This window comes from Solanum verrucosum, unplaced genomic scaffold (assembly GCF_900185275.1).
Source record: "Solanum verrucosum unplaced genomic scaffold, falcon-dt-bn FXZP01000261.1, whole genome shotgun sequence".
NCBI classification, from domain to species: domain Eukaryota; kingdom Viridiplantae; phylum Streptophyta; class Magnoliopsida; order Solanales; family Solanaceae; genus Solanum; species Solanum verrucosum.
In genome coordinates this window covers 16,269,739-16,285,118 of record NW_026019969.1, presented here as the reverse complement: position 1 = coordinate 16,285,118, position 15,380 = coordinate 16,269,739, and the positions used below count along the sequence as shown (strand labels likewise).

The 15,380-nt window shown below is 36.0% G+C and overlaps 1 protein-coding gene across 2 annotated transcripts; it reads left to right on the top strand.

Annotated features, from left to right (window-relative positions):
- The first annotated feature begins 2,328 nt into the window (after positions 1-2,328).
- On the top strand, positions 2,329-15,063 carry LOC125815155 (damage-control phosphatase At2g17340-like). 2 transcript variants are annotated; one of them, XM_049494563.1, is made up of 12 exons: positions 2,329-2,523; positions 2,606-2,671; positions 2,814-2,880; positions 2,976-3,044; positions 3,680-3,820; positions 5,593-5,721; positions 6,227-6,313; positions 7,187-7,261; positions 7,346-7,423; positions 7,873-7,950; positions 14,595-14,657; positions 14,862-15,063. In XM_049494563.1, exons 1-12 carry the CDS (start codon positions 2,363-2,365, stop codon positions 14,940-14,942), a joined length of 1,095 nt encoding a protein of 364 aa, XP_049350520.1. In that variant the 5' UTR covers positions 2,329-2,362; the 3' UTR covers positions 14,943-15,063. The 2 variants fall into 2 exon arrangements, with proteins under 2 accessions (XP_049350520.1, XP_049350521.1); XM_049494564.1 differs by having other exon boundaries at positions 2,343-2,439.
- Positions 15,064-15,380: the final 317 nt, after the last annotated feature.

Genomic DNA, 15,380 nt, shown 5'->3' with positions numbered 1-15,380 from the left:
ATATATGGACTGAAAATCAAATGCAGGGCTCATTTAATTTTGAGCTCGTCATCTTTTCCACCGTCAAAATTTAGCGTAAATTTGTGCAAATATTATAATGAGAGGGATATATTTAGGCTAAAAATATAATGGACTATGAGTCAATTTTTTCCATGTTTGGTTGGCTTAAATGTTTTGCAAAATATTTTTCAAATCAACTCATTTTCATCGAATTGAAGGAAAATGACTTCCCTTCCCCTCATTTCGCGGCTAGGGTTTCATAGCTTTTCTGCGGGGCTGGTTTTCAAAGTGGATATTTGTGGTTGTGGGTTAGTAAAATATTTTATTATGTTTACGATTTCAAAGCATGATAGTTAGGATTTCACAACTTTCCCCTTATTTCGCGGCTAGAGTTTCATAGCTTTCTTCGGGGCTGAGTTTTCAAAGTGGATATTCGTGGTTGTAAACATAATAAAATAAGAAAAAATATTTACTAATCTACAACCACGAATATCCACTTTGAAACCCAGCGACGAAGAAAACTGTGACACCCTAGCCGCGAAATGAGGGAGCAGAGGTGAAATCGTTTTTGGAAAATAATGAAATGAGGGGAAAAAAAGTAATTAAGATTTAAGGATTTAGTCTATGTGGCAGTGGAATCCTATTGGCGTGCAATGTGGCATCCACATGGCATTTAACAACTTCTGTTAATAAGAAGACACTTTTGACCCAATAGTTTGATGGAAAGGATAGTTTTGAGCCGAAATATAGTTTAAGGGTAAATATAAGCTATTTCGAATAGTTTAAGGGTAATTTTGACCTTTTTCCTTTTAGTCAATGTGGCAGTGGAACCCTATTGACGTGCAATGTGACATCCACATGACATTTAACAACTTCCGTTAATAAGAACACTTTTGACCCAATAGTTTGATGGGAAGGGTAGTTTTGAGCCGAAATATAGTTTAAGGGTAAATATGAGTTATTTCGAATAGTTTAAGGGTATTTTTAACCCTTTTATTGTTAAGTAACGTTATAGACTTATGTATTAAAAAATAAAAATAAAAATCATATTTATGTATGCTATGTTGAAATTTGCGATAAGAGTATTATGTTAAATTTTTTGTTTTGAATTTATAACTTCTGCTATATTTTCAGTTTCATTTGTTTTAGTAATACTGAATTTACATTGCAAGTCATTTTTAAATTAGACTTGATAGATTATCTTTTTGTCAAACATTTTAATAATTTATGACATTTTATTTATATATTAATCTTTTTATCAAACATGCATTTCAGATGTTCGTAGAAACTTCATACGTTTAGTTTTTATGATCAATTCAATTGAAATATATTAATTTTAAAAAATATAAATCAATTATTTTTTCATAATATTAGTTAAGAACATGTGTTTATTAATTAATATATATTCAAAAAATAATATATATATATATATATATATATATATATATATATATTAAATATTTAATTTATTATCATTTATAAAGTTTCTTATTTGTCTAGTATAAATTTTAAATAATTAATTTTTATTTTTAAAATTTAATATAATTTTCTGATTGCAATTGTGCATCCAAACAGAACATGTGTAATTACACTGAGGCAATCAAACATGCTAGTGAAATTACTAGACTGTATAATTATGAGTCTGGTAATTACACCAATTACAATTTCCAGGTGGCTTTTTCCAAACAGACCATAGTATACAATTTAACGGATAGTTCAAATAAAAGTGAAATCATTAATGAAATACAATTACATAAATCAACAAGCACAACTGCAATCACAACCACAACAATTCTCCAAATCAAACACTAATTTTTTTCCGAATAGTGTTAGATTTGGAACGACCTACCGAATTACTAAATTATTGTTGTAATAAAATTATTATGTTATGTATTGTATTGTTATCTTGTATTTGAATTATTATGTTATGTATTATATTTTTAAATTAAAATTTCCATTTTATCATTTTACTTTTGTGCATTCTTTATAGTGAAAATTAATAATAATATCAAATTATATCAAAATGGTGAAAATTAAAAAAAATTGAAATATTATTAATTCGGGATGAAAGTAATATATATCAAATAATATTTTATATTATATTAAATTTAAAAAGAATTATAAATATTAGAGATTTAATTAATGACCTTATATTAAAAATAATGTGTTAATTAAAAAAAATAAAAATAAAAAATCTAAAAGTGAAATTGGGAGTATGACGAGAACTAGAAAGTTAATTAAAGAGGGGCTGCAGAATCCATTCTCTATTAGAGTTGGTTGGAGATGTTAAAGTAAGTTATTTGGTAGCTTTGAACCAAAAAAAAAAAAAAAAAAAAAGAAGGTTATTTGGTAGCGGCAGAGAATGGAGAGCTCCGGGGAATTGGTGCCTTTTCCGTTGCTGATGACTTGCAATTACCGGGCATGTACCATCCCTTACAGGTTTCCTTCCAACAATCCCACTAAACCAACGCCCACTGAGCTTTCCTGGATCCACGTCTTCATGAATTCCATCCCTTCTTTTAGGTGCTTCGTCAATTCTTTACTTCTCTCCTTCACTTTTTTTTTTTTTTGGTTGGTTTGTGGAAATATTTTAAATTAACTTCAGGAAGAGGGCCGAGAGCGATGACACTGTTCCAGATGCTCTTTCTCGAGCCGAAAAGTTTGCTCACAGGTAACATTTTTGTTCCTGTTTTCTCTTTACTACCCTCACCCATCCATGTCTCCGTCTCTTTTTTCATCAAACTAAAGCATAACCTTCCTTATGGAATATGCTGTTTGTGTATTTAAGGAGATTTATAGTAAGATGCTCATAGGTACACTGAAATACTCGAGGATTTGAAGAAAGATCCTAAAAGTCACGGAGGGCCGCCTGATGGCATTGTAAGTCTTAACCATTTTTATATAAAATGGATCCATCATTTATGTGTCCTTTCTCTATTCTTGCTAACCTGTTTCCTTCTATGTACACTTTTTAGCTTCTTTGTCGCCTTCGGGAGCGAGTGCTTAGGGAATTGGGATTCAGAGATATATTTAAAAAAGTTAAGGTGAGTGCTCAGGTTGACTTATTCATCATTTCTTAGAATTGGAAGTTCTCAATGAACAACAAAGATATAAAGAACTTTAATAAAGATGAAATCTATCGCAATCATAAAAAAACATGTATCATCTACGTTTGAAACTTAAAAAAAAAAGACATTTTGAAGTTGAAAAGTGGTATCTGGAAGTTGAAGTTTTGTTTGAACATGTATTTCACTTGAAAAAGAGTTTGGAGTTTTTGTGAGTGGGAATAGAAAAATTCACTGAAAAAGAGGTCAAATCAGTTTTCCAAACACACAAACGCATCTTCAAAAACTAACCAAAAAATTGTTCCAATTTATAACCAAACATTATTTAGATATTTTTTTTAAGGAAAGTATCTCTGTCCATAAACCAGTACTTCATGCATGACTATGCAAACACACACTTTGGTCTCTGTTGTTGGTGTGAGCATCCCTTATTGTTCAAATAAGCAATCCCAATTTTCCTGTGAGAATTTTTGCTGATCAGCTTTTAGGTCAAATTAATAAACTCATTGCTCATTTGAAAATCATTTTGTTGTTTTTTAACCTGTTATCCCACGTGAACCAAAATGTAGAAGATTTGACTGTTTTTTGTTGTTGGGCTTATGTAAATCAACTAGGACGAAGAAAATGCAAAGGCTATATCCTTATTTGAGGATGTAATACATCTAAATGATGCTATTGAGGATGAAGCTAAGCGTATGGAGAACTTGGTCAAAGGGATTTTTGCAGGAAACCTATTTGATCTTGGCTCGGCACAGGTAGGTAATGTTTCATAGATGACTCATATATAAAGAAATATATATGTACTTCACATTAAATTGTACCTCTGACTTGCCATGACTTGCCGAGGTATGCCATGCCCTTTATTCGATGACTCCTCCCTCAACAAAGAAATGTATGCATATAAGATTTGTGCCTTTGATTATATGGCAAGAGTACTCATATACCATGGTCGTGGGTGGTGGTGCGGGGAGCTCGGTGCACTGAGTTTCTGCTGTGCATGGTGTTCGAGGGAGGGTCTGGATAAAAAAAGAACTAAAAATTATTGGGCAAGAGCTTCTCAAAAGCGCGTAATTTAAGAACTAAATTTGTGTTTATTATAACATGTGCTTTGTCATTGGGTTCATCTTGAAAGAAGACATTTTTAAGCTCTTTAAAGTAATTTAACCTCAATAGGAATGTGGCAAGAGCAAGTGATCACTGATTTATTCACCACTATCACAAAGAGTCAATTCATCTTCATCACGAGTTTGGCCATGTTGTATATTTGTATCATATGCAATGACAGTGAACCGAGTGATGTAAACTAAATATAATGCTATTCTTGATAAAAAAACTAAATACAATTTCCATTAACCAATTTTGGGACCTTTCTAAATATTTTGAGTATTATGGTGACCACTTGTGTTGCTCCCAAAGGCATACGCAGGCGCACATGGTTGCCTAGTAATATATTGACTCAATTAGACTTCACTATTACTAATTAATTAAACAAGTATTTTTTCCCAAAGTTGATTTGATTATAAACTACTACAAAAATTAAAACTAGATTATTTATGCTAACAAGTAATCTATGACGTGATTTCACACTTTAGAATTTACATAGAGAGATGAGCATTCCAGGGTTGTGGTTGGGTCACCAATCCTATTGAGGTATCAAAATACTTCCTCCTAATCTGAATTATTGATGATTGCTAATTACCGGATCATTAATACTCGTAGATTCTCCCGAATTACTACTCACCTATTCAAAATAGATCATCATCTTTATACCCTTCGGGGTGGCCCAATGGTTTGAGCTTGGGACTTCGATGTTGGAGGTCTCAAGTTCGAAACCCCTTGCCAGCGAAAGCAAGGGTTTGCCTTCTGGGTCGAGCTCGTTGCACCAGGCTTGCCTAGTGCGGGTTACCTCTCCTATGTGGTTTGCGAGCTATTGCATAGGAGCGGAGGTTTTACCCTGTGCGCACCCAAAGGGTAGCGGCTGCGGGTTTCCCTTGTCATCAAAAAAATAGATCATCGTCTTTATTCCTATAGAATTGATCTCTCAAGAATGCATAATGTTTAGGATTAATTGAATGCGGCAACTAGGTATATTCCTATCCTAGTCGCAAATCCTTGTCCTACCTTTAGGGAATTAGATCTCACTCTTGTTATCCTTTCTCTAAGACAACACCTTTCCCAACTCCCAAGTATGTTTATTAGATAGTAGATAGAACTTAATTGTTAGCTACACAATCAAACAATTAATCACAGGACCAAAGAAACCATCGCAAACTGATAATTCAAACTGATTTCAAAATGCACTCCTTGAAAAAGTAGAAGTTGATGCACACAAATGCATACTTAATCCAAGTCTCTGAAGAGTTTTACTTCCGGAGTTAATAGAATCTATTCAGACTCTTCCACATGCTAAAAATCTTTCCAAGTTGATAGATTGATACCCTTAATCTTGCTTAAATCACAACTAGCATTTAGAAAATGACCATTTTCAAGGTTGAATCAATTGTTCTTAATGAATATTTTTTTGAAGCTTGCGGAGCTATTTTCAAGGGATGGCATTTCTTTTTTAGCTAGTTGCCAAAACCTCGTTCCTCGACCTTGGGTTATTGATGACTTGGATACTTTCATAACAAAATGGACCAGAGAATCATGGAAAAAGGTTAGTAGTTAAACATATGTGAAAGTTATCTTTTCCACTGGGCTTTATGTTTTTATTTGTTTATGACAAATATTCTTTCATAACAAAATGGAGCAGAAAATCATGGAAAAAGGCTAGTAGTTAACCATATGTGAAACTTATCTTCTCCACTGGGCTTTATGTTTTACTTGGTTATGACAAATATCCGATGCGTTTGAATTCAGTGGCGTAGCCACATGGTGGTCAAGGTGTCCAATTCGTCGGAAAAAAATATCGTATATACAAGTAAAATGATACAAAAAATGATTAAATAACATAATTTAGACACTCTTAACATAACAAACTGTTATAGCCCAGTGGTTTCACCTCCTTGGAAAGAGGAAGTGCTTGTGTGTTTGAATCTCACTAGTTCTACTTTTTGAAAAGATCTTTTATTGTGCTATTTCTGGACACCCTTTGTGAAATTCCTGGCTCCGCCCATGCGTTTGATGTATGCTGGTTCACTGACTTGCTTACTCCTATACAGGCTGTAATCTTTGTGGATAATTCTGGTGCAGATATTATTCTGGGCATTCTGCCATTTACGAGAGAATTACTTCGTCATGGGACACAGGTTACTTGGGAGTCTTGTTTCTCTCTTGCACATAAAATGGAAATTTTCTAGAGTTCACTGTTCACTAAACTGAAAAAGAAAAGATAGATTACATAATCTATTTTGACTACATTGCAAATTTAAAATGCCATTTTATAGGCATTTTTTTTATAGTAGTAAAGTTGCCATTTTACAGGCATCTTTAATATGCTCAGTTCTGTAGATATTAATTATAGTTAACAACACTAAATATTTTAACATGCTGTTTTCTGTATCTAAGAGAGTTAATTTATCCCTTCTAATGCTCTTTTCTTAGCTGCATTCAGTCAAATGGATGTGGTTTATTTTTCAGTACAACATTAGGTGAATAGGTGTTCTGTGATACTCTTATGCCTGAATTGTACTTGTGGTACTTTTTTTCTTCTTCATAAGGTAATAATTTGTATTGATAAATTTAGGGAGTGCCTCGTACAAGTGGTTTATCATAAAGTAGAGAATCTACACAAAAATGCAATTACCTACGAAGAGTAATAGAGTATCCAATTATCTATAATAATCTCATAGGTGTTTCGTATTCCAAATGTTTATAAAGAAAAAAGAAATTTGGTGCCTTGAGGCTATTATTATTGTCTTATTTCTATTCCCTCAATCCAATGAGGTTAAGAAGTTACTGGACACAAACTCTGAGGCTATAGCCATATAGTTAAAAATTCAATAAACCAGATTTTAAGTATGAATAAAGCTTCATCATAAGTTAGCAGTTTTCATATTCATAGACTTGATAATTATATGAAGGTGCGTCAGATTGGATTAGACATTGGCTGTATTTGAGTGCTCACAACTCAATTAAGCTCTCCTTGTAATGACATTGGCAATTTTTTTTTGTCTTTGCAGGTTATTTTGGCAGCTAATGACTTGCCTTCTATTAACGATGTTACTTACCCTGAGTTGGTAGAGATAATATCTAAGGTGGTAGAAATGTTATTCAAATTTTGATGCTTTCAATTTTACCTACTTTAGGTTTAATGAACATGTATTTTTGCTTATTAACAGTTAAAAGATGAGCAGGGGAAGCTTGTAGGTGTGGACACATCCAACCTTTTAGTTGCGAATTCTGGAAACGATTTACCAGTAAGGGACAGTCACTTATCTACTTCATTTGCATGATGCACTGTCCCCAGTCCCCCCACCCATTACCTCCACTTCAAAATTTTTAGAAAGGGTGGAATCCTGTGACTTCTAAACTTTAGATAGCCCCTCTAAATTGAGGTTTTTGACGAGAGTCGAGCATTGGCCTCACAAAATTTCTACTTTCTAGCTTGTTAATCTTCGCTCAAGCTATTATTTGAGCAGCTATCCCTTTCACAAATTCTTATTAAGTAAATTGAAGTCTGATGCCAGCATTTATAACAATTAGTTAAATCCCCAAAATTATATGTTCTCGAATATTCAATGCATCATAAGTTAACAAAATAAAAGTAGAGTTACTCATTTGCCAAAAAATGGTACTATCTCCAGAACTTATGAATATATCTGGATGCTCCACCTTAATTGACAGTCTTACTTCACTGTGACGACAGGTTATTGATCTTACGGGAATATCACAAGAGCTTGCCGACTTGGCAAGCGATGCTGACCTTGTCATTCTGGAAGGCATGGTGAGTCTTTTGCTGTCAATGCTTTGTTACTGTAACCACAGCTTTTGTTTCATATCTTAATACCATCAGTAATATACGTCATAAGTTCTATCCACATATGTTCTGATCACCAAGTCATACTTTACGCGATTGCATTTTTATTGGAATTGAGATAATACCCCTACTAAATCACCACCTCCCAAGTTAAACTGGTGCTTGCTGTTGCACTAGGTTCCATGTTTTAATAGAATTTTTTTTATGGACGAGCTACAACAATTGCACCAATTAAAGCAACTAGCAGGATTATTAAAATCAGTTCAAATGGAAGAAAATATTGGTTGCAAGTGGCTATTTATTGAGGGCATGCAGTAAGATTTAGGCATAGGACTTTGTTACCAATACTCAAAAAAAGTTTTAGGCATAGGACTGGCGATGATGCTTATGTTGGTGGGAATCTGATAGAAACTAAACTGAAACGAGATGAAAATGAAACTTTACTATTTAAATGAAGTGCAAGAATCTTAAACACTGCATTATGGATTGGACAAATCTCCAGATTCAAAGGAAATAATAATTTATTTCTTCTGCAGAATTCTCCTAAAATACACTGTCAAAAAAACTAGTATTTATAATAAACATAAAGATAACTCCTAATAGATAGAGATAGAAACAGTTACTGCTGTAGATTACTGCTGCTGGTAATAACTTCTACTTATAACTACTATAGATAATTACTGCTTATTATTTTATACTATTTAAAACAAAGAAGCTTAAGACAGATAAACTAAGATTATCTCCACATTTCTTCTAGAGTAAGTCCTTAAAGGAGCATTCGTATCAGTGCATCCTCCCTGAAAAGTAGGAAACTGATCTGCAATGAGATCATAGTTTTCCCAACTAGCTTCTTCAAGCGGACGGTCAACCCAGTGAACGAGCAGTTCCAAAAAAGAACCAGCTTCTTTGACCCATCGATGTGCAAGAATCTTGGCAGGAGATATTGTGCAAGAGGAGGAGGGGCTGGTTGTATAACAACTTGTTGACCATGAGCTGGACGGAGCAAAGATACTTGAAAAATCGGATGTACTTTGGAGGAAGCAGGAAGCTCCAGTTCATAAGCTACATCGTGCAATTTTATATGGTCCAACACATCGTACAATTTTATATGGTCCAAAAAATCGAGGTGACAATTTTTTGCACCTGCGATGAGCCAAAGAACGTTGACGGTAAGGCTAAACACGTAGAAAGACAGAATCTCCAACTTGAAAGGTAACATCTCGACGATGAGAATTAGCTTGTTGTTTCATTCGAGTTTGAGCCTTTAAAAGGTTATCCTTGAGAATTTTCAGCATGGCATCACGATTCAAAACTTGTTCTTCAAGTTCAGCAATGCGTGTTTCTCCATGAACAAAAGGAGAAATGGATGGAGGGTCCCTACCATAAACAACCTTGAATGGGGTAGTTTCTGTGGATGAGTGGAACCCCGTGTTAAAAGAAAACTCTGCCCATGGTAGAAACTGACTCCATGTACGAGGCTGCTCCATAACAAAGCATCGTAAATACGATTCCAAGCATCTGTTAACCACCTCTGCTTGTCCATCAGATTGTGGATGGTAAGATGTACCCATTCTTAGCCTTGTCTGGCTAAGTCGAAAAAGCTCCTGCCAAAAAGCACTGAGAAAGATAACATCCCAATAAGATAGGATTGATCGAGGAATGCCGTGAATACGCACAATTTCTTTGTAGAAAACCTTAGCAACAATCTTAGCAGTATATGGGTGAGAAAGTGGGATGAAATGAGAATACTTCCTGAGACGATCTACGACAACCAAAATTGTATCAGAACCACCCGATTTAGGAAGTCCTACAATGAAGTCAAGTGAGACATCTTCCCAAATTCTATCAGGTATAGGTAAGGGTTGTAGAAGTCCAACAGGTGCTAGAGCTTGGTAATTTGGCTTGTTGACAAACCAAACAGTTCTGAACAAAGATCTTAACATCATGCTACATCCTTGGCCAGGAAAAGTTGGAGGAAAGGCGCTTCAAGGTTTTCAAATATCCTCCATGCTTGGCAGAAGGTGTGTCGTGAGACTCTGAGAAAAGCTTTTGTCGAATAGAAGATTGATCCAGAACGACCAACCTTTCCTTGAAATAAAGTTTCTCCACAAGATGAAAATCTGGTTGTAAGGAAGGATCATGGTGAATGGCTTGGATAATCTCAATTCTCATGAGTATATGTATCTGCTTGGAGAGCATTTTGCCAATTGGAAAAATCCATTGGCACAGGAATAGCAAGAGCCAGAAATTCAGCATTTAATGGCCTCCTTGAAAGAGAATCAACTTCCAAATTGTCTTTTCCAGCTTTGTAAACAATTGTGAAGTCGAAGGGAAGCAATTTCATTAATAATCTTTGCTGCTCATTAGTAGTAATATGCCGGGAAAGAAGATACTTGAGGCTGCAATGATCTGTTTGGACATAAAAATGATGGCCCAGGAGGTAGTGTTTCCATTTCTGCAAAGCTAAAACAAGAGCAAGCAATTCGCGGTCATAAGTTGACTTCAAACGACTGGAAAAAGAAAGCCCCTTACTAAAATAAGCAATAGGATGGTCATCCTGAAGAAGAATAGCCCCTATTCCTTTTGAAGCACCACAAATGGTTGAGTGAAATCTGAAAGTTGTAGTACTGGAACAATTGTTAGGGCTTGCTTTAGAAGTATTCTCAGCTGAGTTCGACCATTGAAAAACATTTTTCTTGGTAAGTTCATGAGTGGTCGAGCCATCATTCCATAACCCTTCACTAATCTGCGATAATAACCTGTTAACCAAAGAAATCCACGTAACTCCTTCACATTAATTGGTACTGGCCACTCCAAGACAACTTGAACTTTATCCCGATCAACACCAACCCTTTTTTTTTTGAAATCACATGACCCAAAAAAGAAATGTGGATTTGCCCAAATGAGCATTTAGAAGTTTTGGCATAGAAATAGTTATCTCTCAGAAGTTGGAGAGCAAGTTCCAAGTGATTGATATGTTGCTCAATGGTCTGACTGTATACCAAGATGTCATCAAAGAATACAAGAATAAATTTACGTAGGTGTGATCGGAACAAATCATTCATAGCACATTGGAAAGTCGAAGGAGCATTAGTGAGACCAAAGGGCACAACAGTGAACTCATAATGACCAGAGTGAGTACGAAAAGCAATTTCATGAATGTCGGCAGGATCGACACGTATCTGGTGGTAACCAGAATGAAAATCAATCTTCAAAAAAATAGTTGCTTCATGCAGTTCGTCAAGAAGCTCATCAATATTTGGAATTGGGTACTTATCTGGAATAGTTGGTTGAGACCTCTATAATCAATGCACATACACCATGTATTGTCCTTTTTCTTGACGAGAAGGATAGGGCTAGCAAACAGACTCGTACTTGACCTTATAAAACCCTTCTGGAGTGATTCAGAAACTTATTTTTCATTTTCTGATTTTTGGAAATACGGATAACGATACGGACAGATGTTGCGTGGTCTTGAGTTAGGAATCAAAGGGATTGAGTGGATGTGTTGACGAAAAGAAAGCAACCAGCATGATTCGATCCTGCGACCTCCGCGGACAATGTTTGATCCTATGCCACTGGCACCACATAGTACTTTGTTCCACTGGGTGGCACGTTAGTTATTTATATGTTATATATATATATATATATATACAGAGAGAGAGAGAGAGTGTGTGTGTGTGTTTCCGTCAGAGCTTGTGGGCCCCACGAGCCTTCATAGATCCTCCCCTGACCATAGATGAGGTGCGGTTATCAGTGAAGAAGACAATTTAATGATACAATGTCAATTTAGTGAGGCTGAGATCAAAGAATGTGTGATGGCATGTGCGCAGGACAAGGCACCTGGACCGGATGGATTCACCATGACATTTTTCACCAATTGTTGGGAAATAGTAAGCAAAGTAGTGGCAGCAGTTCAGTACATTTTTGAAAGTCAATGCCACCTTCATAGCTTAATAGGTAGCATATATAAGATCATCTCAAAAGTGTTCACTGAGAGGCTGAAAAAATTCGTATCAAAACTAGTAGATACACATCTGATGGAATTTATCAAGGGTAGGAAGATCATGGATGCTATTGTGATTGCCAACGAATGTGTAGATGTGAGGCAAATTAGCAAGGTCCCAAACATTCTTTGTAAGCTGGATATAGAGAAAGCCTATGACCACTTAAATTGGGGTTTCCTATGGAAGACTTTGGAAAACATGGGTTTTGGGGGAAAGATGGATAAACAGGATCAAATCTTGCACCACTATAGTGAAATTTTCAGTTTTGATTAATGACTCTCCTACAAGTTTCTTCTCATCTGAGAGAGGCCTGAGACAAGGGGATCCATTATCTCCTTTTCTCTTTATCTGGGCAATGGAGGGTCTCAATGATATGCTAAGAACAGCCCAAACAAACACATGGAGGATAGACAGTTTCGCCATCTCACATCTCCAATATGCAGATGACACTCTAATATTTTGTGATGCAGACATCAGCCAACTGAAGGTTTTAAGAATAATACTGAAATTGTTTGAAGCAACCTCAAGTCTACACATCAATTGGGGAAAAAGTTTCATCAATCCAGTGAATGAGGTACCTAGGATTGACAGGCAGGCAAATATTTTGGGATGAAAGATATGGGAGCTGCCCACAATATATTTGGGAATGCCTCTGGGAGATAAGAGCAAATCAAAAGGCATATAGAATAATGTACTAGAGAAATGCGAGAAGAAGCTTGCCAACTGGAAAAGTCAGTATTTATCCCTGGGTGGCAGAGTTACACTCATCAACAGTGTTCTTGATGCTTTGCCTACCTACATGATGTCTGTGTACCCTATGCCAGCAAGTGTAAGAGAGATTAGATGGCATTAGAAGAAATTTTCTTTGGCAAGGCAACTGTAATCCTAATAAGCACAAGGTTCACTTGGTCAAGTGGGATGAAGTTTGTCAACAAAAAAAAGGGGAACTAGGAACAAGGAATCTGAAATTACAAAACCACAAGTTGCTAATGAAATGGCTGTGGAGATTTTCATCACAAGAACAACCGCTGTGGAAAGATACCATTAATGCCAGATATGGAATGAATACAAGGTGGATCAACAACATAGCAACACAACCATATGGCACTGGAGTGTGGAGGACAATTAGGAATCTATGTCCAAAACTTATAAACAAGTGCATAATTAAGATAGGAGATGGTGGAAAAACTCTGCTTTGGGAGGAAGTTTGGGTGGGACAGGCTTCACTCAAAGCTAGTTTCCTTGACCTATTCAGCTTAAGTCTACAAAAAGTGGCCACTGTCAAAGAAATGAGAGATGCTCAGGGTTGGAACTTAAGGTTCAGGAGACCTTTAAATGATTGGGAGGTGAATAGCATGGTTGAATTTTTGAATATCCTGGAATGATGCAAGGAACTCAATAACAGTGAAAACAAACTATTATGGGCTCCAGATAAACATGGGAGATTCTCAGTTGGAGGAGCTTACAGAAACTCCCAGAGGACACACACTCAACCAAGCTACTGGCCATGAAAAATGATCTGGAAAATTAAAGTGCCCTTCAGGTGGCTTGTTTTACTTGGCTATTAGCAAAACGGGTTGTTCTCACGCAGGATAACCATATGAAGAAGGGCCTCCATTTGTGCTCTAGATGTTTTTTTTTTGTGAATGCGAGGCAGAGACAATAAATAATCTCTTTTTACACTGTAAGGACACAATGAAACTTTGGCAGATTTTCATCAATATAAGGGGCATCAGTTGGTCTATGTCAGGAAACATAAAGGAAGCTTTGGCATGTTGGAATCGGGAAGGAAATCAGTCGGGGCACAGGGAGAGATGGAAGATTGTCCCAGCTTGCATTTGGTGGACTATTTGGCTGGAAAGGAATCAGAGATGTTTTGAGAACAAGAGCTGCTCTATGGAGAAGATGAAGCTGAGTTGTTTAGCTCTTTTCTATTTTTGGTGTAAACATGAATATCCTCATGAAGATGAGGATATCCCTAGTATCTTAGAATTCTTAATGAGTTTGTAGGAAAACAACAACACTTTTGTATCTCCGATTGTAAGTATTACTTGAATACGTCCTGAGTATTCCTTTGTTAATAATACAAGTTACCTTTTCTCAAAAAACCCAGTCACTCTTTTACTTTTTAATGTTTCTGCGGTCTGAAATCAACAGTCTGTCTCGTGTTTCAGTGAATGCATATGTTTTCAGGTGAAAGTATCCTTGCTCTAGGCAAGTGCAAAAGGGTTTCCACTTGACATACCCTCATTACCTTCCTAATTTGGAGTTTCTGATTGGAGCAGTATTGTGTATGTAGCAAATAGTTTTCCTGTATTTTCAGGTTTCAAAAAGATAATTATTACCTGACTAGCAACTGATTTGACTTAACAACCAGATCGTTTCACATGGATTAAGACTGAGGTGGTAGTTCTTCCTCAGGTACCTTGGAACTTGTAAATTACCTTTCTTCTGGGCTGCTTTCATATAGGCATTTGACAATATCAAAAACGAATAACATTTCTGTTCAACTTTGTACGTGCAAAATTCTTCAAGTGCATATTTAAGTAATTGTAATTTTCATAAAATCTCTTGTTTTGCTACCACATTGATTTCTTTTGCCAGGGCCGTGGTATAGAGACAAACCTTTATGCTCAATTCAGATGTGATTCCCTGAAGATTGGAATGGTAATGCCTTATTAATAGATGTGCATGCCAAACCCATCCACCCAACCGTGGCCGTCTTCACCTTCTGGCTTCTACAGGGAACAAAGAAGGGATGAACTCCCTTTCTGAGGGGCCTTATCACTAAATCCGGTTGGAGGGTGGGGATATCTAACCTGATGATTATAATATTCATGCTTCTCGGTCCTTTTTTTCTTGTGTTTTCAGGTGAAGCACCCAGAGGTTGTTGAGTTTCTTGGAGGAAGGCTTTATGATTGCGTGTTCAAATATAACGAGGTCTTGGAATAGATGTAGTTATTGACTACTTATATCCCACAATAGGCACATTCAACAACAAAAAAAATGTTGTAAAACTATTTGGTTGATATCACTTGCAAGATCAAGGCACAAACTAAAATTATTGAAGAAATTTTAGTGGACATCACCAGTAAGAATACTGCAGAAGCTGGTTTAAGATTGTTAGTTTCCTATTATCTATTGCTATTGCAAACATGTGGTGAAGGGCATGCCAACTTGACCTAATAGTTGCTCTAGCGCTTAGTGGTAACTGGTAAGCTACAAGATAGTATGGTGTTATTGGCAACTGGGTGAGGTGATTTTTCAATTTGTTAGACTGTCAATTTGAGACGATAACAGCAGGAGAGATATTAATAAAGGAAAATAGCTTAGTTATTCTATTCATGTACCATAATGTGATCATCCGGTATATGTAGCAGTCAAGTGACT

Excerpts from the sequence above, each read along its gene's own strand:
- LOC125815155 (XM_049494563.1), top strand. The coding sequence starts at position 2,363 with ATGGAGAGCTCCGGGGAATTGGTGCCTTTTCCGTTGCTGATGACTTGC. Across the intron at positions 2,524-2,605 it reads AATTCCATCCCTTCTTTTAG|GAAGAGGGCCGAGAGCGATG; the intron begins GTGCTTCGTCAA and ends AATTAACTTCAG. Across the intron at positions 3,045-3,679 it reads ATATATTTAAAAAAGTTAAG|GACGAAGAAAATGCAAAGGC; the intron begins GTGAGTGCTCAG and ends TAAATCAACTAG.